General features: G+C 35.6%; 2 protein-coding genes across 5 annotated transcripts; one reads left to right on the top strand and one right to left on the bottom strand.

The window, feature by feature from the left end:
• Positions 1–830: 830 nt before the first annotated feature.
• On the bottom strand, positions 831–10,889 carry LOC113668991 (synaptotagmin-1). 3 transcript variants are annotated; one of them, XM_089212699.1, is made up of 7 exons: positions 9,737–10,889; positions 8,334–8,409; positions 5,947–6,020; positions 4,504–5,432; positions 3,559–3,891; positions 2,868–2,979; positions 831–2,664 (listed from the first exon to the last, which is right to left on the bottom strand). In XM_089212699.1, the coding sequence occupies exons 3-7, from the start codon at positions 5,963–5,965 to the stop codon at positions 2,354–2,356; spliced, it is 1,704 nt and encodes a 567-aa protein (XP_089068825.1). In that variant the 5' UTR covers positions 5,966–6,020; positions 8,334–8,409; positions 9,737–10,889; the 3' UTR covers positions 831–2,353. The 3 variants fall into 3 exon arrangements, with proteins under 3 accessions (XP_089068825.1, XP_089068824.1, XP_027040780.1); XM_089212698.1 differs by having other exon boundaries at positions 7,332–8,409; positions 9,737–10,332; XM_027184979.2 differs by lacking the exon at positions 8,334–8,409 and having other exon boundaries at positions 9,737–10,604.
• On the top strand, positions 10,302–24,262 carry LOC113668990 (structure-specific endonuclease subunit MUS81). 2 transcript variants are annotated; one of them, XM_027184975.2, is made up of 18 exons: positions 10,302–10,892; positions 12,573–12,645; positions 13,855–13,917; positions 14,161–14,285; positions 14,938–15,033; positions 16,029–16,109; positions 17,516–17,604; positions 17,884–18,174; positions 18,890–18,939; positions 19,419–19,517; positions 19,982–20,059; positions 20,144–20,256; positions 20,331–20,447; positions 20,727–20,822; positions 22,485–22,610; positions 22,850–22,953; positions 23,191–23,274; positions 23,920–24,262. In XM_027184975.2, exons 2-18 carry the CDS (start codon positions 12,585–12,587, stop codon positions 23,981–23,983), a joined length of 1,737 nt encoding a protein of 578 aa, XP_027040776.2. In that variant the 5' UTR covers positions 10,302–10,892; positions 12,573–12,584; the 3' UTR covers positions 23,984–24,262. The 2 variants fall into 2 exon arrangements, with proteins under 2 accessions (XP_027040776.2, XP_027040777.2); XM_027184976.2 differs by having other exon boundaries at positions 10,305–10,892; positions 23,859–24,262.
• The last annotated feature ends 720 nt before the right edge of the window (positions 24,263–24,982 follow it).

Genomic DNA, 24,982 nt, shown 5'->3' with positions numbered 1-24,982 from the left:
TCACTGAGCAGACTTTTCGCCGCTCTATTCTTCGTTACCTTTCACACCTTATTACTCTACATGACGATAGACGTGAGCAAATTCTTCTCGCTCTAAGGTTAGCCCATCAGACTGGAAAAGCTTAGAATCATGTTCTTTCAAGGCTTTTACTACACTGTTTATCTTCCCAAGCATACTTTTGATCTTCCCAAGCATACTTTTGTGCTCTTTGATCGAAGAGTTCAATCTCCCGCCATCACTGGGCTGTATCCTGGCTCCAAAACTCCGCTCCCTCTATTCGAGCACAAGTCTGCATTTTAGTACGCAGTCTCTTTCGATTGCAAAAGTTCGAAAGAAAGGGGTAAATTACACTGTCCTGTGTAGAAAAGGTGAGGGGCAATTGCTCTTTTTCTAATGAATGGACTGGACCACCAAGAAGTGGATTTCCGAAGCCTTTCCGTAATCATTCCTATCTCTTGATCACCACTTCCTGCCATACGACGAACCTCGTAGGGAAGGCCGTGATCCTGAAAGCCCAGGGTTAAGGTAAAGAAGGAACATAGCAGCGGTCGGCTGGTTTGGTCAGATCCCCAAAGTGTCGCTGCATTGTCAGACAAATTCATCGTGAAGGCAACATTTGAGGTTGATTACCTTCTGCACCTTGATAGAGCATTTTCACGTGCATAACCCTTCGTTAATGTTGTTCATTCATTCACAGAAAGTATAGCATAAAAAAAATCAGTTCCAAAGGAATGGTCTGGTTCACCAATATCGCCCAGGACGAATGGGAAAAGGAAATCTTTCCAGTCGAAAAAACACTTATTTAACAATATCAACTAAAAACCAACATATAACGCCAAATAAATTTATTTCATCCACAATATATCAACTTCGTTCCATCAGTTTAATAAACTAAATAAGATATTGAATAGTGTCTTACTAATAAATAACTACTTATATACCTTTATCTCATTAAAATGACGACTTTTAAATTTATTTCAAAATAAATAATCTGTTTATTTCTTCCATCACGGGTTTGTTCTCAAGTAAGGTGTTTGCCCAGAATTTGTACTTTGTATGTCGATACCTACAGCATCAAAAAGGGAAACTCTTCATTCCCTATAACGTATTTTCTACCCACCTCAAGTACTAAGAGAAGAGGGGCTTTTATCAGAAGCGTGTAAAATTTAGAACGTAATCATTGAATAGAACACTTGGCCTACATCTCATACGAGCAAGACAGTCATACCAGATATGTTTAAGAGCACCCAATAACTCCTTCATACACCAATTTCGCAGGTCTAGCGTCGAGAGGAGCAATTTTTTTCATAAATCCTTTAATGTTCAACTGGGTAAATCACATGAAAGTGTAACTTGGAGTTTGCACATTTAAAAACGGATAAAATCGTCTTGGGGTGACTAAACACTAAATTCCGTCCTCTCGAGGTCTTAGGTAACAAGATGAGAGAGATGTATTTCTTGTTTGTTTAAAGTATCGAACAGTTATGAGGAATGCTTCTCTCTAATATAAAGCATGATAGTTCAGAGACATTTTCACAAAAGATCGATGTTTAAACTAGCAAACTTCTGAACAAACTGAAATGTAAGGCCGTGTAGTCACCCAGAAGTCATTAAAAATACCGAATAATACCTCTGACTTTATCAAAGTAACTATTCAACAATAGCTGCAGAGTGTTAGAAGAGTAATGAAAACTGTTAATCCAAAAGAACCTACTATTAAGTATGACACTAAAAATTAAGTGAGGTAAAGGAATCTAATTCATTAGAGGAGAGTTCTCACTGGTTTTTAAAGGGCAAGTGACGCATTGCTTGATATTTTTCCATAGTTCTCATAGGACAAGGAGATATAAACTAGAACCCCTCCAGGTAAATGCAACGTAGTACTCAACACTGCGGTTATTTTGAGACAACACTAGAGTATGCTGATCAAGAATTGAAGTATAGATCTGGTTGAAAACGGCTCAATTGTTATCACAAGAACAACAATTTGGTTCAGTTAACAACATTTAAGACATAATGGGAGAAATGAAGAATATAACAAATAATGCACAGATTACCACAACACATTATCCTGTATGGTTATTTGAAGCGTGGACAATATCCATTTGCACAACATAAATCACTAACTAGTGAAAAGCTAAGTTTTTCATGTTGGCATTTATCCACTAGATAATAATATCCATCTATCCTGAAAGCCTCCAGTGTCTTAGACTTAATAATAAAGTTTTTATACTTTAAGTGCCATTCCGTTACATTACTGAATAAGTTATGAGCTACAGTATTGTGGGAATCTGTGTCTTCAATGTAACTCTTGATAATTTATACCAACATTTTTACACAGATTGCAGATGAACTATTCATGTATCATATGCCACTGGTCAATAGGGCAGTGTGGATTACAAATCACCTGACTCCAGTGATCAAACTCTGGCCCATCACCTGCTGCTGTGCTCAACACCACTTGGCCAATCCGTTCATGGCATCCACTTGAATCCTGAACTAGTACAGTAAACATCATGGTCATGTGATCAAGTGCCATCTTTCCTCCCAGGTCAAATGTAAAGGTCTGAGCAAACTTTGGATTTACTGTTTTCTTTTTCACACGCGTTTTCTTCTTAGCAACACGGCGGTTTGAAGAGAACAATTCTACCTTGACATATGGATCTAGACATAAATTTATAGACAATTACCATTTTTAGGGGTGTACATTGCTATCAATGAAATATTTCTCTCTCAACCAGACACTCAAAATATCAACTTTGGGAGTTTTAACCCTCCCACAAAATTTGAATTTTAAAATTGTGGAGATTTCAAAATTTTTCCTGAATTTTAAAATGCAAACTGAACCAATCCTGTGCACATCCTACCTCCTATGTTGAGACTGCTAATTTTTGGCAGGTTTTTTGCTTCTAACACAGTTACGGACAGTTTACTTGACAGTGGTTGATGACAAACAGACACATGCAAATCACCAAGAATCTGTTTAAAAGGCAAAATAATGTGTAATAAGTATTACTAAGAGAATAAAAAACCAAATTATGGTAGAAAACATGAGAAACTCCTCACTTATTATCATGGATTACTTGGTAATTAGAGCGATATTTATTTGGATTTAAAAAAAATCAATATCAAACAAATAGTAACAGACAATTGGAGCTGGTTAGTTTTGAATCTAATTGATTGAGAATAGGGTATTCTGGACTAATTACGGAGTGAAGTTCAGCAAAACTGAAGAAATCATGGAGTATTTTTGACACACTTAATTGAAAAAGTCTCTAATCCCTAAGACAAAACGGTAAAAACAGAATTTCTACGAAGGTTAAATTACTTCAAGACAGCAAGTTTGTTACACTGTTTCTCTGAGATTTTAGGATTGCTTTTTTCTCTGTAAACTACAATTTTCTACAAAGTTGCTCTTTTTCTTGATGATAATCATCACTCTGAATTTTGGAAAATCAACTTGATCAAACTTGAGGGAAATGAGTTCATATATACTGTGGATTACAGCAGTGGTTATTTATTAAATTTCTTTCAATCAAACCTAGCTAATAGTCTTACATTTTGAAACTGATGAGGTCTGATTTCTCTCCAAACATTCACTTCTCCTCCAGTTAGGTCCAACCCACCTAATGTCATCATCACCTCTCCAATAACAACATTGCGTGACACTGGCTGGTGATGTATGACTAGAAAATGTAATGCAAGTTGTCGAATTTCAGATAGAGTGAGTCCACTGATAATAAACAATTCATTCCATACTGGATGCAGGTTCTTTTCAATAACTGTTGTTCTGTGGTTATGTCTCCGTGTTGGGAGTGCATAGACCCTAACATATGGGGAAGATGTGTTGTTACGTAGGTCTTTAGCAGGAAGTTCTCTTGCTTGGAGGATCTATGAGCAAAGTATAAATAAACAGAGTACAAAGATTGAAGGACTTTATTAATAATAATTACTGTCATAACAACACCCAACTTCTACATAAAAAATATACACAAAACATTATGTTTGGTAAACATAACTAGCTATAAGGAGAGGACTGATAAAGTACACCTTTGATGAATAAGTTATTGTGTTCCAAAAAAATAGTTGTTCAGCATCAGAAGGCACAAGCATTTCACACTTACACCAATACTATGTCTTAGGGAAACAACTCTTTCTATGGTCATTCTTAATTGGAAACCTAAAATCTGCCAATCTCTAGCATTACAGCATATAGCATACCCCCATCTCCATTCCAATTTGTGCCACAATGTTTAAGTACCTCAATGAAACAATGAGGGCACTGTATCACTTGCTATCATGACCAAGCCACCTAAGAGATCTGCCTGAGCAGGAATTTAACATGTTTTCAGCCAGAAAACCCTCAACACTTTGATTTGATTCTGACAGGTCAATTATATACCAACCAGTTACAATTAAGTTCAGCTCACATGAGAAACCCTCCAAACCACAAAGCAAACATGTTGCTGTTTGTGGTCTAGTAACACAAAGAGTAAGGATTACCTTTATAAATAGGTCACAGGTGGTCTGTTTGTATTGTAATGACACATTTAATCTTCCTAGACCACTGTGTGAGCTCCTTCTTCTCGTCTCTTTATGTGAATGAATGACTTGGGATGGAATGTTCACAGGAATCTTGGCAAGAGTTCCTTGTTTAACTTTTACTTCCCCTTCAGTGTCGCCACTTGCTTTTCTCCCTTCTGCCAAATTCCTATCAGTACTTCCCTTCCTCTCTTTGCTTGCCCTTGATGGAACAGAGACATTATCCAAACTACGAGAAGGTTTAGGTGGCTTCCTAACAGGCAGGACTTGTGAGTCTGAATGACTCTGGCCATTTGGATCTACATCACCTACAAGCACTTTAGTGCTCATGTCATCCTTAGATTCTACTCTGGTAATTGTTATGAGTGGTTTAACTGGAATTGGCCTCACAAATTCAAAAGACTTGCTGCTGCTTTTAGGGAAACTCTTGGGAGATTTAACATCTGAGCTCTTTCTTTGCTCATAAATGCTTTCTGAACTGTCTCCACTTGAGGTAGTAAGTTGAAGAAGGGATGATCGTCTAATTGTGGGCACATTAAGTGCCTCAAAACTACCCAAACTATGTCTCTTTTCTGGAATTCCAGCATCATCAGGTGCTGTTCGATATGAGCCAGAATCCTCACTGAAAAATGATTTGTCTTCTAAAGGTGAAGTCTGAGCAGACGTTGCACTACTACTATTACGAGTTCCTTGATGAGAATGTTGGACAAATTTCTGTACAATTCTTGGTACAAAAGGTGGAATATATGGATCATGGGAAGTATCTTTGATCCTCCACAAACGAGGTTCTTGCAGATCTTGCTGCTTCCGCCGACAGCAGCAATACACCATGTAAATTGACACAAGAACAACTACAGGGATCCCTGTTGCTAAGCCAGCCACCAAGGCCACTAAATGCAAAAGAAATACATAATAGGTACAAAGTAGGCTCAGAATAAATTTTTTTTTCAACAGTATTACATGTGACAAAAAACATTTTAGCACATGTCAAATATCCTGGTTAATTAAGGCTTGGCAAAAAAACTATCATGAGGTGGTGTTGAAAGATATGAACTAGTCTGCAGTAAGATCATAAATCAAAGACTAATTCTAAGCCCTAAAATTATCCTTATTTCAAGTTGCCCTTTGAGCATGAAGAAATGTACAGCTTATTTTATTGTATCCTAATAAGAGGGCAAAAACTGTGCTCAGTAACAAAACAGTTCTAGACACAGCTTTTCTTCCTCTGTGGTAGTTTATCTATCATTATCAAATTAAAAGCTCATATTTATCTGGTAAGTGTTTTATTACAGACAATCAAATATCCTTCACACACCTAGGAAAAGAAATATACCCTTCATTAGCGCTACATGTAATTATTTCATGGTTGATTGACCTTTGCTATCATAAATCATAGAATCTTACCTGAGTTATTCATGATCATTATTCAAGGGCAACATTAGCAGTGTAGTTCAGTTTTACAAACTTGCTATTGAACACTATAAGACAAAGAAAAAACAATTCAAATTGATATGTCAGGGAAGTGAAGTTGGCAGTGTTCTATGCTCCTTAATAAGAAGCACAACTAAAATGAAATTTGCCTACATCATCTCACAGATCTCACCAAAAAACATGTATACTGCTTCAGAGGATTAAAAAGATTACAGGTCAGAGTTGTGATTGGAGAATTTCAATCAATTTTGTCTGTTTCTGCTTTCAGATATCCGTTGCAATTGAGAGTAGCACAACAAAATCTGAAGTTTGGCCTTGAACCTTAAAGGTCACATTATTGATAGGCAATAAAGTAAGACATCAGGCACCCATGCTGACAAACTATTTCCATTTGAAAACACTATTAGTAATGAACAACAAAAGATAGTCATTGACTAGTTCATGCTAACATGATTATAAATCTTATTAGTATCTTTTTGGGAATAAAATTCCCAATATTTAATTTGTAGTTAAGTTAACAACTGAATGGCACTAACACAACATACTCATCTACTAATTTTTTTGTCTTTATACAGGAAGTGTTGAAACAAAAGGAATACTAGAGAAACATAACAATCATGAACAAAATTGCTATGTTCTCTTTTAAATTTCATAATTCCCACACTTTCTTTTTAGTAAGGTCACTTTCCTTTTAATTGGCCAGATTGCTCCAATATTTCTTTACAATTTCTTTCAGTCTTGAAATGGGCCCTCATTTCAAGCCCAAAAATGGTGATTTATGAAGAATTCAAGGCTGTTAGCCAGTTCCAAAATGCCTCGCTCTGTGGGCTTTCTGTCTCACTAAAGCTTTGATCTGGCCTTGTGTTTGATGAAGAAACAAAGTGTCTAAAAGAGTGTCTAACAGGTTGATAGGCATGTGCATGTGCACATTGGCATAATTTATGAACTCAAAATTTCTCCTCTACTGTAATGTTCAATTCCTTTCCAGTTTTCTTTTATTATTCTGGTACATATGTAAATCATGATTGTAACATTTACTATGCATGCCTTATCTGAAAGTGTGATTTTGGCCATCATGATCAGGTTAGTTGCTGCTAGATGATTGGAAAAAACTTGACTAAATTTTGGAATGTTACCTTAATTAGTTTACAGTCATTTTAACCTAGTATGTACAAAACACATCCAGATAAAGGGAATTGGCACAAATTTTCTCAGACAGACACTACTGGCAAAGAGGAAAAAATTGTTTCAACACCATAGAAAAATTACCCAGTGCTAGAAAATTAATTTTTGAAACTCGCACTTGTCTGTGACAAGTGACACTTAGAATACACTCACCCAGATTATTTTCTACAAACCTTGCAGATATTCATCCAATCCTTTCACAACCCTTTGACACTTCAATAGAATCACTAAGTCTGACAATTAGTAGAGATTTAAGGCCTGACATCAGGATTATTTATCAAGATTGACTACTAATATGCATGCATAATGACTAAAAAAGTTAAGCATTAAGTGGCTGAGATAAAACATTGTCATAATCATTTATTCTTTCAAATACAAAACCTCTTCACAGGGGTGCAATTCACCACCTGAATTTTCTTTGTGTTAGTATTCTCTTAGATTGTTCTGCTATTCTCTCAACCAAGTCTCGCATTCATTTTCAAATTTTTTTTCTACTTCATTCAAGAAGAAACACTGCACCACATGAATGATTTTCTACTTCCATTCAATTTAACATATTAACAATGTCTTGATTCTTTGTAAAATAGGTTCAGAAGAAATCAACAATTGCCACTGAAAGTAATGATTTTCCAAAAAAAAAAAGCACCTGTCAAACATTCACAAAAAATAAGATTCTTTACTGCATACTGTTACTTTAATGCTCAGAAAAATATACACCACAACCAGTCAGCTTGGACAAATGACAAAACAGGAAAATAAAGTTGTGGAATTCAACAGCTTATAGTTCTAAACTTCCTTTAAAAATGTGATTTTTAGTCATGATAAATTAAGGGGTTTTTTTAGTCATACTAACATGTTGTGTGACTCAGTTTTTGATTTTCCACAATAATCTATAGCCAACTAGGAAGAAAGGGATAATTAATCCTCCACCTGCTATTTTTGCTATTATGCAAAATTAGGACTATTCCTAATATATATTTGAAGAAGAAGGAAAAGCTAAAACATTTGTCAATTTCTGAGAAACACAAATCTGTTCATCAAACATTCAGATGGAAGAAATGAAATACACTGATTGTTACAAGTTTAATTTAGTTAAGTAATAACCCATTCGAAATAAATTAAGAAATTATCTATCTGCAGTGAATAGAAACTTTGGTGATTCATGGTACACTTACCAGAGAATTTTCAAATGATCAGGAGGTAAATGAAACATTCATCGATGTTCAATAACTGTACATTTAGTGGCTGCTCCTAAATCAAACATATGACAAGTCTCAGACAAGATTGCAAGAAAGAGGTCAAACTGGCTTAGCCTTCTTCCACTATTCTTGAATTTTCAAATATACACCTCAGCGTTATTTTACAAAATAATTCAGGTGACTTCCAACAACGATTTAAGTATTGCTTATTCTTTTTTCATTATTTTTAGCAATGATTCTAATCTGCAAGGGATTTCTGCAGCTGGGAACTAAAAATGTGACTTGTGGTCTTCATATTACACCTGCTCAACACAGTGACATTTCTAAAGTAAAGAATCTCTATATCATTTTTCATTGATAGCAAGAAAAAAATGAAGTTTTTTTTAACGCTTCTTCAAAAGATAACTGGCTTTCAAAATGTCTCTTTTTCGCCTCTTTCAACTTTAGGTAACCTATGTGTATTATTGAAAAAAAAAAGTTGGAATTAACAAGAGGATCTCATGATTTTGACATAGCTTCTTACCAAAAAGGAGATAGTAAATACGTTAAAAGAAACTTCATTCGAAAAAAAAAAAAAAGACAATGACCTGGCTTCTTGAATACCGCCTCGAAAGAAAAGCACATGCACATTTGTATAAGGCATAAAACACATCCACATATGCGATACAGTACAAGATAGGATAAATAATTCATTGTTGACATTTGTACGTACCTGATGGGTCGTAAAACTAATCCAAAAACAGTGTTAGCGAGAGCAAGATCAGTATTTTAAAACCTTTTGCTGATTTCAAGCGCTCCTAAAAGCCCCCTCTTTACGCTCTGATGGCACCAATGTTAAACTTAATGAAAATAACACATTTATCACAAAAAGAGACTCACTAAAGAATCTTCAACGAATCGACAATTCTCCTCTTCAGTGCTGTTCGCCTGTATTCTATAGTTTTATCAATAAACACGGCTTCGAAAAGCCCTCAATTTTAAGGAAAATTAAGCGACCTTCCCATGACAAAAGTATATTACTTTAACGCCGCACAGGGAGAAAATGACAAGCCCATTTGATGCACAATCTTAATTCGATTTCTTTCTTGAACACTTCACGACAACGTGGGGCCTTGTGAGTAAAATTAAAAATTTATACCATTTTTCAAACTTTTCTTTTCATTCAAAAGTTTCAAGATATTTTACCATCACTGTGGTATTCACTAAACTTATCACCAGCTAAAATTCCTCTCTAAGGCAATGTAACCTTAAAACAATAACTGACTAACATTACTCTATTAAACCCACATTCTGAACAATTTGAGTTAAAAATTTATCCGATCTCTCTGTACAGAAGAAGTTCCATTTTTCTTACAAAAAAATCAACAACGTGATCGTACCTCCCATGGAGAGTAGTCCGTTCGGATCGGCGAACAACGATATGAGTGCGGCAGCCATTTTCATCTTCTTCGCGCCCGGATAGACTTGTGCGTCCCATTATTGGCATGAAACAGTGGAACAAGAATACACAAAATTCATTCGACTAACAGACATGTTCATATAGCAACAACGAGCTGTATGAACGGGGGCGATTACTCAACAACACGATGATCACCAGAATCTGTTTTCAAGCGACGACTTTAAAACAGGCGGTTGACGGAATTTACCAAAGCGGTGATGCTAGATCTGCCAAATGAAAGTTTTCCACTCGAATCAAACGTTCATTATTCAGTCCAAACACCCCGTATCCGCTTTTAGTTCCGGAATAAATATGCTCCACGAATACATAATTAGTTGCAAGAACCAATAGACTTACAGTGCATAATGGTAAATCCTCACAGACCTATTTAAAATTTAAAAGCATTGGCTCCGGTGATTGTGGGAAGAAATAACGTAAAAGAAGGGGAACCATTTGTTGATTGGCTGGCTGTCACTCCTGTATGCCTATTCAAATGCAAATCGCTCGGTATCTTGAAAAGTCACCGTTTGCGTCCATTGATAAAGAAAATAGATCATGAAGGATAGTGCTAAAATATTTCTGCGTACAAAAGAAAGGACGAATTTCAGTCTAACATCTGTGGTTTCTTCATCAACAATTCACAGTACGCAATCTGAGGGTGTGAGTCGGTTAAGACTTGAACGCCATTTCAACCACCTACACGCTGTCATCCAACTCCCATAACGCAGACGTCAAGTTTTATATCCGGTAAACAAGGATCGTAGATAAACATCAAAGGCGTGGAGAATCGCGCACTTGGAATTTAAAGTGAAAGCCTGAAAAAAAATACTAGTCATGTATTCTTACATGACACCTTGAGCTTGACGTCAGCGGTAGCACTCGCTCCCCAATGGCGGGGAAATTGATCTGATAAACTATCATGGACGTTCGTGTCCTTCATTCATCCGCTTAAAAAAATAAGTCAGAACGACTGACTTCGTGCCATGCATCGTAAAAAGCAATAGAAATGCCCCAACCCCCTTTTCTTGAAGTGTCTGGAGGATTGGCGGGATGAAGCGAAACAGAGGAACTCCAAGCTGCAGCACACGTACGCCAAGGTTAGACCACAAACATAACGCAAAAGATAACAGCAAAACACGTCGATCTCCAGCGTAGAAAGCGGAAACATACATGGAACGGGAACCACGGGACCTCGTTTTGTTTTACAGATTGGTTTTATTTTTTTTAATTTTCTACCTTTTATAACATCTCTTTCTCAATTAATTGAAGGCGGAGGTACAGTTTCTTTTTATTCCTTAGACCAACATAATTATATGAATCTTCCAACTGCACTGGTGTACTCAATAACATTGGCATAACCTCTTTCAATACAGCTTATCCCTGATTTACGTAACAATCATAATAACTATAAGGGTGTAACCAGCATGTACTAGCACGAAAGTCATTTCAACTTGTCCAAATGAAATTTCCCAAGCAGTTTATAATAAGTTAGTTAAATAATTATTTGCCTTATTATGTATTATTATGAGCTATAACTTCGATGAAACCGTTAATTTATGTTGGTAGTCGAATTGAGTGGAGTGCAGTTTGGTTCAATACCACTTCATTACATCCGTTTTGGAATAGTAAAAACAATTGTTAATATTTCTTTATTTTTTTTGGAAAAAGAGAGAAGTTTTGGGGAAAAATGTTGTTAAGTTCTTTTATGGATTCTTTGTCTTTCTCTCTTTTTTTAGCAGTTTGGTTGGTTGTTTAGAAAAAGCCTTAAAATTTTATTGGCTGTTTTGTTTTAGTGTTGCTTTCTTATTGGCTAGGAAAAACATATGACTTAGAGAAAACTGGCATGATCCATGATTAAATCAAACTTCTGAGAGCCTATGAGATCACAAAGATCTTCAGTTATTTCAAAATGTATGACATAAATAGTAAAACATGAAATATCAACCTGCCTGGCTATATACTTAATACATTGGTACAACAAGTCAGTGTTCATCTTATGATAAAAAAAAGTCCTTTGTCATTATTTCATGATTTAAAAAAATTTGCCTCACACATACCAGCAATATTTCCTCCAATAAATGTAAATAGATAATTGTGTGTTTTAGACTTGAGGTAATTCTGTAATTTAACAGGTTTGTTGAGCAAGTGACGGTTAAAATCCAACAGCCCCATCACAAAATCAGTTTCAAAGCAAGTGTTTTTTTATATAGCTGTTTAGTAACAAGCAGGCCCTAGAATAAACCCCTGCCAAACACTAAATCTAACAGGTTTTTTATGAAAGCAGTCTGAGACTTAGCTTGTCAATCAAGAGAGTTTTAGCTCCCATCAAACTTCAATGTCATAAAGCTCGGTCAATGAACAAGTAAATGGTTCTGATTTAGTGGCCTTATACACAAGGCCATGATGTTGTAAGTAATTACTTGTTAGAAGCCAAATTATGGGTTTATGGTTGTTTTTATTTAACTTTTTTGTATCTGACTGTTACCAGCATGCAAACTTTCTGGGTACTTTATTTAATAACAAAGTATTGGGTGTAAGTGTTCCTCAAGGAAATGGCTTATGGGTTGATGATACTACCTTCAGTACAACTTTGGCTAATGTTCAGATTTAACACTATGGTAATAATCCACTATTATAGCAAAATGAATTTAAGATCACATCACAGTTGGCTATTAAGAAAAATTCATTTACATGACTTTTGGCACGTCGATTAACTCTGCAGTTAATCAATCAAGAGGATTAATATCTTTGTTGAAGAACTTTGTTTTTTTCTCAAGGCTGCTGCTGCTATGAAGAAGTATCCATTACCTCTTAGTTGTGGAAAGGAGGCAATGATTCTTGATAACGTAGGCAAGTTTTTTTTAATTTATTTGACATTAAATAACATTGCTTCAAGTCATTTAATAGAATAGAAAAACTTGTGCTAAGAAGGAGCAGCCCTTGCGAACAGTGCTTTCCACAACTTGGGGAAGGAAAGGAGTAACTTCAACTATATGTTACATGCATGGGCAGTCAGCTGTCCAGCACACTTTCTCAATTGATGCATCTTTGGAAACAGTTTGAGTTTACTGTCTCTGAGAACAAGCTTTAGAATGGGAAACTTTTTATGAATTGCTACCTTTAGATGCCTACATAGAACAATTTTATGAAGATCTAAATCATGTAACTTTCATGAAATGCTTTTAAAAATATACCTTATTACAAACTAGTTATTATTAACTTTTGGGAATCTATTTCAGCAATAAAAACTTTAAACTACTCTTTCTCTGGGTATCATGGTGGGTGAATTTTGTAGAAAAACACTGTTATAATGGAGACAACTTAGAAGTACTCTGCTGAAGATCAGGAATAAACTTCTTTTGAATACAACAAGCTATTTACTGCTATAAGTTCTTGTCATGAATACATTTAAATGGAAACTTGCTGCAAGTTATCACATAATACACATTACAGAGTTATATTTCATTAGAACAAGACACTTACAAAGAAACTCCTGAGTGGGGGCTATCACAAATTAGCTTTCATTCTTGATGAATTTTCTTTTTAATGTTGGGGGAAAAAAACTGCACTAGGAAACCTCCTGCAAGTATGTGTCTTCCAGTTACATGTAAGTCAATAGGTGAAAATATGTTGAAACCAAGCCATTCAGCATTGATTGAGTGAGTTCCTTGACTCTGACTGACCATGGGTTGTACATTACAATAAAAAAAAAAAGGGGCCAGAGGAGCCTCAGAATAGTACTGAAAAAAAAAGACAAAGTGCAAGTCAAACAAATTAACTGGATTGTGGACTCCACTCAGAAACTTCCAGCAAGAGAATAGACCTTGTATTTATATGCATATCTGTTTTCATAATTTTACTATTAGATGTCAATCTGACATATTAATAGATATAGGACAGCCAGATTTCTTAGCCATTGTGCTTGGTAGTAGGACTTGAAGGACTTTTTTGGGGAATACTGAAAGTGCAAAGTCACTTTGGTGAAATTAGAATTGGGGCAATCACTTGAAAGTTTTACTCAAACTTCCTAAAAAGGATTTTTTTTTTCATTGCAATCAGGTGCTATGATTGCAAGAAGGCTTGACGAAGCCATGGTAAAGCATTCTGTCAATAATCACCAAGGTTTGTAATAATTGAAACAGGTAGGTTATATTATTCAAGTTAAATTGCCTGAGAGATTTAAGAAATGTCAATGCTGTGATTGGTCCAGAATTATAAAAATCAGAGTTGCCACCTCACCATCAATTGTGATACTCATAATTTGGAAACTAAAACAAGTGAAATACAAATTTCCGGTGACATTACATAATGCATGAAGTTATCATGGTATGCATTGTATTTTTACCAAATTAATTTTAATTTCAGAGGTGTTTGCAAATCATGATTTGGAAGATGAATACACAACAGATCCGGTGCTAGACTCACTCAGTGTACATACTCCACCATCAGTTGATTTAAATGATGATATTCTTGAAGAAGGACTTAAAAAGGTATCATTTATTTCAAATATGTGATGAATGATACACATTTAATACATACTTGCTTCTAGAGTCCTATTCAGTCTGTAATCATAAAAATGATTCATGAAATCAGACAACTGGAAACTGGGACCTGGATTTGTTAATCATGAGTATAATTTTGAGACAATTGGACAACACAAAATCTTGTTACTAATTATTAAAAACTATGACAAAATTTGAGAAACAAACTAGCCATTGTTTATACATTTTCATAAGATGTACTTTCCTATTACATATGCATGACATGTAAACTGTTCAATTACACCATCCAATTACAGGCATGATGCTTATGCTGTCTAATTTAACTGTTCAATTACAAGCATGATGCGTACATGTATGCCTTTCTATTAGTGCTCAAATTAGACTGGTTATAGCCAATCACATTCTGGAATTTTCTTATAGGTTTGATTTTACCCAAAACTAGTTACATGTCTGATGAGTTTGCTCCCAGTAAAGAGGTGTAGATTCAATACCCAGTCATTGTTAGGATTATTGATATGGAAAATTTGTGTGACCTCTCTACTGCCTAACATTGTAACTCACAATATTTTCCTTAATGTTAATGTAAATGCTAAGTAGCAAATTATTCATTGCTACATCCTTTTATGGCAATCTGTTTCAGAGAAAAGAACCTAAGAGAAAAGTCACTAATGAATATGTACCAGCCTTCAGATCAGGACCTTATGCTTTGATTGTGACATTATATCAACATAATCAGGTGATAATATTCTTGTAATGACTGTGTATAAAGGGCTATCATGTAAAGAATGACACTAATCCAAAAAAGCACAAGCACACTTTTATGACAATGTCACAAATGAACAGCAACATACTTAATGTTGCCACTTATCAAACAATCAATTTTCGTGAATGAAAGTGATCCTCGCAGTAATTTGCACTATTTAGGCAGTAGTGAAAATAAGGCCTGAAAAAAATTCAGGCCTGTACGGGATTTGAACCCATGACCTCTGCGATACCGGTGCAGCGCTCTACCAACTGAGCTAACAAGCCAACTGGGAGCTGGTCATGAAGTTGGTTCTGAATAAACCCGTGAAGTGATTGAATAAATGGTTAAGAATATATGAAAGTCATATATTTGAACTGCAGATAAAGATGTGAATGAAAGTGATCCTCACAGTAATTTGCACTATTTAGGCAGTAGTGAAAATAAGGCCTGAAAAAAATTCAGGCCTGTACGGGATTTGAACCCATGACCTCTGCGATACCAGTGCAGCGCTTTACCAACTGAGCTAACAAGCCAACTGGGAGCTGGTCATGAAGTTGGTTCTAAATAAACCCGTGAAGTGATTGAATAAATGGTTAAGAATATATGAAAGTCATTATTTTGTGGCTCTGAGGGCTCTCCTGCACAAGGACAAACAATGACCAAGTAAACCTAAATAATTCCAGAAAATTCAAAATAGCTATGCAGCCAGTTAGAACTTTTTCCTCAGTTAGTCTACTTCAAGGTGGAATGAACTGTAATAGAAACTTTCCATATGAGATAAGTTTGAATTTCCCATAGTGGTGTCAAATTTCCTGGAATGATGTTCTAAATATGTAAGAAAAAGCAGTTTGTACACTACTTTGGTTACTCTCTCTGTGACTGGTTAGCCTCATTTAGGTGCAATATGTTTGGATTGATCGACAGTCAAAAGACAAAGGCTGTTTTTGCATTTATTCAAGCTGATTCTTGCTCCATTTTATGTTTAGAGACTTAACAATCTAGGATACATGACAAGAGCTGAGCTTCAGAGGGAAGCACAGTCACTCTGTGATGCTTCCTTTACAAAGGTAAAATAGTTTTTCCTAGTGCACCAAAAGCTCTGTTTTTTGTAGCATAACCAAGAGTTTGTTTTGGGATAGTCAAAGTGATGTGTAAATTCTTTTTGTAAAACTTTGCGTTTTGTTCTACAACTTTGTATGTTCTCAACAGATGACAAACATCTTTTACAACAAAATATTATTTTGTTATAAAAGATGTACATTGAAAGTGCTACAATTCAATTTGTTAGCACAAAATCAAACATATTGAGGATTGTCAGCAACTGACTTGCAACAAAAATCAGATCAGAGAACTCTGTAAATGGAGAGTCCATCTATGGAAAGGAAAATAAAATAAGTGTGGATGACTCTTTTTTGATCTGCAGAAGCTCAACCTCCATCCCAATTATAATAAAAGATGTATCTGGTCATAAACAAAAGCAAAGACTCCAACACAAGGCTGTTATTTGGAAAATATCTACAGGCTAAGAGCTCAGGAAACTTTAAATGATTTACTCTTGATATTTAATATTCCCAAAGAATGTGTTTTCTGCAAATAATGCTTTAAATATGAATCATGTTTTGGAGAACAAGCTGGCAAAGCAACACAACAGACAGAGGCTTGTTTTGGGATCAGACAGTTTATTCAATGTACATACCCTACGTAAATAAAAGACTAGATTATTACATCAAAGATGTGTGATGGATACACTAAAACAACTGTCCAGTGATCAAGGAAAATGACAATAACTAATGAAAAATGAATTTGAAAGCAATCTTCTTAGAAATGAACACTGCTTAAACAGTTGTGAAAATAAGACCTGAAAAAAATTCAGCCTGTTCACATATATGATTTTCATATATTTACAGTCACAAATGAAATATAGAAAATATTACAAATGTCTATGGTGTGGGTGGGAGGGAAACTAAATCTACCTCAGAAGCAGAAATAAACTGGTTACATGCTTGCTTAATTGCAAGTTACATGTGTGCAGATGCCTGAGCAGTAATATACTTAAGTAATTTGGCAATTAACAAGCATCAATGTGGTGCATATCCAAGCTATATCCAAGTCTTGTGACTTGTATGCTGGACAAATTGCTCAATCTTAAGGAAAGGACTAATATGTAAACTGTTTGTACCCAGTCTAGACCTCTCAGTTACTGATTTCTAGATTCATGTTAATAGAGATTGATATTCACAAAAATAAAAGGATAGGTCCTTTACCAAGACTGTAAGATTTACCTTTCATCAGTTGTATTTAAAGGTGCTAAAACTTTGACTATAGACACCTTCATTTTAAAACAAAAACTCCATAACTCAGCAGCACACAAAACCACAATGCACAGATCATAAATAGTATCTCCTCTGGTTATCTAAAAAAAAATATGTAGTAAGATTCTAAATCTGAAGTGTGTAAAATGAATTTACTCTAGCCTGACCCGGGCAGTCATTACACAGCATGGTCTTCTATGTCAACACTGATCAAAAAAGGTTTTATTACCAAGACAAGCAATCCGGCCAGGTAAGAACCTGATGTGTCATGCTATACACAACCTTGTGAAAAACTTTTGAGAAGTGTTTTTGTCCTGCTAAGAGTTGTATGTATTTTCATGTTCGACATCTATTGAAATAGTCTTGGGCATAACAGAATACTGTGAACCACACATGTGCTTCAATTACTTGGAAAAATCCAAACTTTGGTGCTTTTGATAAGCATGACACTAAAATCTGACTTTCATTACATACTCTGTAATGATAATGATAGAGGAGAGGCATGCTTTCTTTTCTGGTACATTTGTAGATATTCCATCTCTGATCAGGGCTGCATTCTAGCCCAGAAGTTGGAGAGGGTGAACGGTGACAGGTTGTCAATGGTGTCATCGCACTTTACTGCAAGTATTACTTCTAAATTAGCCTCTTCTGCTTTAGTTGACACAAAATCTGGCAATAAACTAAGTGCATCCATCAGAAGTGTTGTATCAACATCAAAGCCAAATGTTGAGTGCAAACAGATAGACCTCTGTGCTGCTTCTGCAAGGGACCTTGAAGGATTTACAAGCATAGTTGAAAAAAAGGAATTAAATCCCAAGAGGTATGTCAATTCAGCAAGGCTTACCTTGGAACCATAAATTATTTTATTACTTACAATTACTCAATCAGCATACAGTGTTACTGTGAATTTTTGCTGGCATTGCATTAGGGACTGTTATGCAATTTGTTTTGTTGACTAGAGAATCAGTAAAATCCATTTGATTTACTTTGCATAATATCTTCCTCACTGATGCAGAAATAGGTAATAATAGACTTCTCTTGTATTTGCATGGTGAAAATTTTCATTCTGTAAAAAACATAGGCATGCAAAACACTTTTTCCTTTGACAAATTTCTTTTGGATTATTCATCAAGAATAATCAACATGATAAATAGCAAAAATAATGACAATGGAAACATTACAGAGGAAGAATAATATGAAAAAAGCTGTCAGTATAGATTTTGGATATGATATATATATTTTGAGTATCAATTAGGTAACTTGATACAAGTTTGTAAGTGGAATAAGGGAGATGGTAAGTTTTGAGCTCGGTAAAGAAATAGAGAAAGATGTTTTTCGTCTTGTGACAAGCATGGGACAAAGAAAAATTTCTGAGTCCCCATAAGGACTCACACTCACGACAAGACGAAAAACATATTTCTCTTGATACAGGTTGTATTTGATGTACCTTGACATAAGTGGGATGAGTTAAAAAAAAAAAAAAAAACTGAAAGCTTTCAATGTAACTGGTCCCTTTCATCCCTGGTCTCTTTCAGACTTGTTAAGGCTGATTTCGACCTTGATCCAGGTTTTGTGCTAAGACCAGGTTTGTTTCACAAGAAATGTTTGTCAAAGTACAAGTGGTGTGCTGCTTAAATGATAGAAGAGATCAAAGAAATGGTATTGACTCTTTGACGCCTGAGAATGACTAGCATCTTATTTCTCCTCACAATATCAACCCTGAATCACTCATTAAGGTGACGAGAATAAAGGAAATGATTACCAACTGAAGTTTTAAACAAAGTTTCCTCGTCTGCACCTTAGGAAATGTATAGAGATCAGTATGGAGAATATGCATATTGATGATTGGGTCTAAAGGGTTAAGGCAATTAGTTATTTTAAGGCGACATGCTGTATAATTAATAATTAGCACCAAGCAAGAAAACTACAAACTCCAGACCATATTACATTTCCACTGATTTACCAAATTTACAAGGAAAGTTGTTAATAAAGAAATGAAGCAACTAAAACGTTAAAATGAGTAACGAATTAAACTTTATTTTTTAATTGATTTTGTTTTCGTAGGAACGTTTGATGTTATATTGTGTGTAGATGTGAATGAGACAACGTCAGGAGAAGCCAAGTCGAGAAAAGATGCTCTTATTCCGGAACTTAAGAACAATGGTACTTGATCCTATTTTATCTTGCGGTGTATCACTCTTTTAAGGTTGGCTCGCATGAAGTGTTTCGCAGAAAGAGAGAGAGAGAGAGAGAGAGAGAGAGAGAGAGAGAGAGAGAGAGAGAGAGAGAGAGAGAGAGAGAGAGAGAGAGAGAGAGAGAGAGAGAGAGAGAGAGAGAGAGAGAGAGAGAGAGAGAGAGAGATATATATATATATATATATATATATATATGAATAATAATTGGTTAAAAAGGTGTAATACAGTCTACAGAAACCTTGACGAGTATAAGTCAGGGACACGCAGCGCCCAAAAGCTGTCGAAGACATGTTCATATCTCAACGGCTTAAGAGCATGTTTAGCATCTTCAGCATACTTGTTAAATTGCTTGAACGAGTTTCTTTGAAACAACTCGCCACTCTATTTCTAACAGTGAGTATTTAACGATAGAAATTTGAATTTTTTTCTCAGGAGTACAGTTTGATGTGCGCAAACTGCAGCTCGGAGACTTCCTCTGGGTGGCTCGTGAAAGAACTGTTCCAACACCAGGTATGTGTAAAACAGCTTTTCTTAATGTTCCTCGACAATGGATGAATACATCTCTTATATTTGCGTTTTGCTGTGAAATTCAAGGTTGTTTGTCAGTACCTGTGGCTCGAGAACTTATCCTGGATTACATTGTGGAAAGGAAAAGAATGGATGATCTCTGTGGAAGTATCATCGACGGTCGTTTCCACGAGCAAAAGGTAATTAAGCTTAAACGTAATCTTCACCTCTAAGGTATCGTGAAAAATGAATTTTTCTCTCTTGACTGTTTTAGTTTCGACTTCGCCATTGTGGTCTCAGACACCCAATTTACCTGGTGGAGGATTTTGGCTCAATTCAGCACATGAGTCTACCGGAGAGTACATTGCTTCAAGCTATTGTTAACACGCAGGTTTGTAACAAAGTCTCTTGTTTGAACCCAAAGATAACAGTGACCGATGTACCCTACAGGTGTCAGTGACAGTGACTGTTGTTGTGACAACCTGAGTCATCATAGTCTAGTGAGGAATTACAAGCTGTCAAGTGTTATAAACTAGCTATAAACTTGGTTTGTGAACGTTGCTGTGATTATCATCGTCATCATAACTGTAATAATGATAATGATTATACACTTTATTATTTATCTTAAAAGTATCTAGGTATTATTTATGAGGATACTATCTCTCTTTAGGTGGTAGATGGCTTTTTTGTGAAGCGGACACGTGATTTGAAAGAGAGTGTTGCATATTTAACAGTCATGACTCGCTATCTGCAAAAATTTTGCACAGTAAGTACCAACTTTACCTCGCTCCCTCGGCCAGTTTAGCATCAGAAACACAACTGCAGTGTGTATCATTTTTGAAACGGCTAAAACTGATCTTCAAAACTACTTCACAGAGAATTTAAAACAAAAAAACCAAAAAAAATTCCTCTAGTAGACTCTTTCAGTAGACTTGATCTACTCTAAAATTTAATTTCTCTGTTGAATCAAAGATTAGAGGTTTTCAGCACAAGTTATTAAATGATGCGATTTTCGCAGCTGAGAAGTTACTCTGTTTTAAAATGATTGTGTCGCCTATATGCACCTTTAGTTAGAAGGAGGTTGGATCCCTGGAGCATTTAATTTTTTCACTAGGACATATCAAGAGGTTTGGCGAGATCTCTCTTCTTTACAAATAAATAAAAAATATGCAAGGAAACTTCAACACATTCATATTTGATAACAGTGAAGATTTCTTAATTTTGAACCGTTTGGTAATTATGGGTAAGTTTTTTTTACCTATAATTGTAAATTTGATAAAAATAATCCATCAGTAGAAATTTTTTAGTAAAGATTAAAAGTGCGTGTGAGAAAAAAATTGCAACCAAGAGTGATAAACTTTATAAGCACTACAAAAAAAATGGGAAAAACTATTACCTTATGTGCATAGAACATGGGAGATGTGTTGTTGGAAAAAAGATGTGTTAGCATATTGAACTGTGTTATTTGAATGTTAAAGAAAGTAAAAAATTGCGAAAAAATCAGAAACACAACGACAAGGATTGATCTTAGAAGGTGATTCCTCAGTACCGCACTGCGCATCCTGTACAGCATGTAATGAGGCTAATGAGCGAGAACATGGTATTGTTTTGTTTTGTTTTGTTTGTTTGGACGAGGGAAACAAGCACGATGGGTTGTTTTGCTCTTGAACGAGCACTATGACCTTTTTTTTCGCGTAATCTTGGTGTGCAAATTATCCCCTTTAAATTAAAAAAAAAAATTTAAATATGGTTATCGGAAGGAAAAGAGATATGGCTAAAAGCGTGAACGAGGCTCTTACATGAGGATGTAAATCACAATCTTAAAAGCAACGACTCAAAGAAAATTTTGAGTGATTTTTCTACAAGTTATAAATCAACTTGTATTGTTAGCTCAAGACTTTCTATCTATCAAAATATTTTAAAAGCCCCTGCTTGCAGTTACCGCAGAATGTACAATGATGATATAAGGTGCGTGATCAGTACCACAACAGTTACAAATTTTAGTAAGATTAGCCCATATCTTTTCAGCAAGCACGGTGATTTATCTTTTTTATTGTAGTTTGTGCAACAGAGATTGGTCGAGAACATTTAAGGAAAGTTTCCAAAAAATCGTTTGACAACTTTTTTCTGAGGAATCACCTAATAAACAGAACTGCTATATTGATATTGGTATGATTAAGTTTTTTTTAGAAGGAATGTTCGTTTGAAGGTTGTTAACTATGGAAAGAAAAAACAGGAAACAGTTTTTTTCTGTTCGCCACGTGTCACCCGTTAGCGCTTGTAGATGCATCCAACGAGAACAAACAGTTTATTTCAGTATATTTTATGCAACAGTAGAAACTGTTTTCACGCTTTGTAGTGATAGTGTAGTCAGAGTTATGCAATTCTATTTTTCTCCATTAGCCTATGTCGTTCATTTTCTCCTCAGAATAAAACTCTTGTCAGCTGTCATCAAGCAGGCCTGGAGGAAGCGCGTTTAAACAACGATAAGGAAGGAACTAAAATGTACCTCATGAATTTCCCCGTGTTCAATGATTCAACTGTCAAAAATAAGGTAACAAGAATCATCTTCATCTTCATTAGACTAACCTCTTTAGACAATATTCGGTCTTTATAAAGAGATAAAAGCAAACAAAAAATAATAGAGAAGGTTACTGCCAGTCTTACTGCAGAAAGCGAGTATGGTCGTGGGTGTAATGATAAAGGGACAAAATTTTGCGTTTCTAATATCGTCATTTACATACAAATAGATGTTATATGTAGGTGAGTTGGCTTTCCCCGTGCTTACTTCAGGTGATGACAGTGAGTGAAGTGTTTGCCAAGCAGCTTATGCAGCTGAGTGGAGTGTCTCCTGACAAGGCTGCTGCAATACTGGACAAGTATCCCACGCCTAGAAGGTGATGCATGTGGAATGACTTGGCACTCTCTAAAACTCTTAAATTGTGCTCAAGCCCTCTATCAGTAAGCAAGAGGTTTCATTTTGAAAGATCCTTTTTACAGAAATGCGTGTAAGAAATAAGCCTTGATGGATAAAATAATGGAGTTCTCGAGTATTATGGAACAAAGTTTTCCCAAGTGTGGCATTGAAAAGAAGCTACAAAAAATGTAACGCAACATCGTATTCCGATTTTTAGTTTGTTAAATGCCTACAAGGTACAGAAGAGTGTGGAAGACAAGGAATTGCTCCTCTCTGTGCTGAAATGCGGTGAAAATCAAAGGTAAATGATAAATCATCTGACAAAACATGGGACGGACGTTCTTACACAACAATCAGAATGAACGTGTTAGTAGTATTGTAGGGTGGAGGTATGAAATATAAAAATGTAAAATCATTATGAATACTACAAATATCGAAACTGCAGGTATAGATACATCTTCGCAAGATTTTCTTTTGTTACTGAACCATCAGAATTCCTTTTTCCAATTTTTACGGCACACAAGACATTAAATAGTGCGGTTCAGTGTGATACATCAGTGGTTCTTTGGTATACTCGGCTTTTTATCCCTTTCAATTAATTACACTTTCTTATTTTGTTTTTTCGTTTGTTTGTTTGTCTTTGTTTTTGTTTTTGTTTTTTCTAAGCTCTCCACCTTGCTACTCACAAGATTTGCTCTCGGTTGCCCCGAGTTCAACGCCTTGGCTGCACCTTGTATGTAGCCAATTAGTCTGTCCCCGGCCAGTTGGGATTTTTAAACACTGGGTTTATTTACAATGTTTTCTTCAATTTGTTTGTAGTGGTCAATTTGTTTATATTTTTACTACTATTATTAATGTTTGTCTTTCATGACCTTTATTTCTTAGGCCTATGAAGATCTTATAGCAATGTACCAGTCTAATAATTTCGAATGTCACCTAATTGCAGGACGTTAGGACCGTCTCTGAGTAGACTGATTTATCAGCTGTTCTGTTTGCCTTCCCTGTGTTAACAATTGAGGTGGAATATCAGATGTTAGGGAGCTGGTTTCTCCTTTTTCTTTCTCTATGTGTAACTAGAACAGACAAGTTGTGCAGATTGGGCATCCGCGGATGGAAATTGTTACTGATATTACAGTTAGATAAACCTCAATTCTGCTCCATATCATCTTTGCGCTAATTTACATTGTATGGCAGCTTAAATCCTTACATGTTAGAAATGTTAGAATATTATAGGCTCAAGAACATACTCTGTGTTCTTTGGTCTTAATAAAAAAATCTGTTTAGGTTAACCTGGTGTTTATGCACGCTCTTTGTAGAAATCTTTTTTTTTTTTACCGTTGGAGGGAAGGGAAGGGGGGTTAGATAGAATGTCTGATTAAAAACTATCATTACCCCACCCCTTCAGCGTCGAATCACCACGATCTATTTCATTGTTTATTAAAACTCATTCTGGGTACGTATTTGTTTGTTTTTACATTTGAACCAGAGAACACGGAAAAGTAACCATCCTACGCAAAACTGTAAGCTGTTCGTAAGCATTTTTCCCGCACATTGCAAAAATCTTTGAAGGATAATAAACATAATAGCCTCCATTCGGTGAAAAAAAATACACGGATATTTCTTGGACATTATCTGTTCCCCGAAGCTCAGCTTTGCTTTCGGAAAATTGTTCGCCTCTCCGAACAGATAATGTCAGCGGACAAATAACCTTGCATATTTGCGCGCAAAATGGAGGCTATTGTTTATATGTGAAACCTTATGGGGTATCAAATACGAAGTTATCTCAGGAGTCCACTACTAATGAATAATGGGCTCCTGGTTATGTGAATGTTGTGGGTTATATTATTTCTCGCGAAAACTGATATGGTTTTTAACGAGGTTTAATAACTGAGATACAACGTGCGCTCTGATTGGTCAACATTCCGGGTGTGATATTACGTTGGTAAACCGATAGGAAGTGCGGTCTATAGCTCAAATGAATGTACGCAGAAAGTTTGGTGAACACAGGA

Source organism: Pocillopora damicornis, chromosome 7 (genome assembly GCF_964200805.1).
Source record: "Pocillopora damicornis chromosome 7, jaPocDami1.2, whole genome shotgun sequence".
Taxonomy (NCBI): domain Eukaryota; kingdom Metazoa; phylum Cnidaria; class Anthozoa; order Scleractinia; family Pocilloporidae; genus Pocillopora; species Pocillopora damicornis.
The sequence above is the reverse complement of the archived record's forward strand: the minus strand, read 5'-3'. Positions and strand labels throughout refer to the sequence as shown.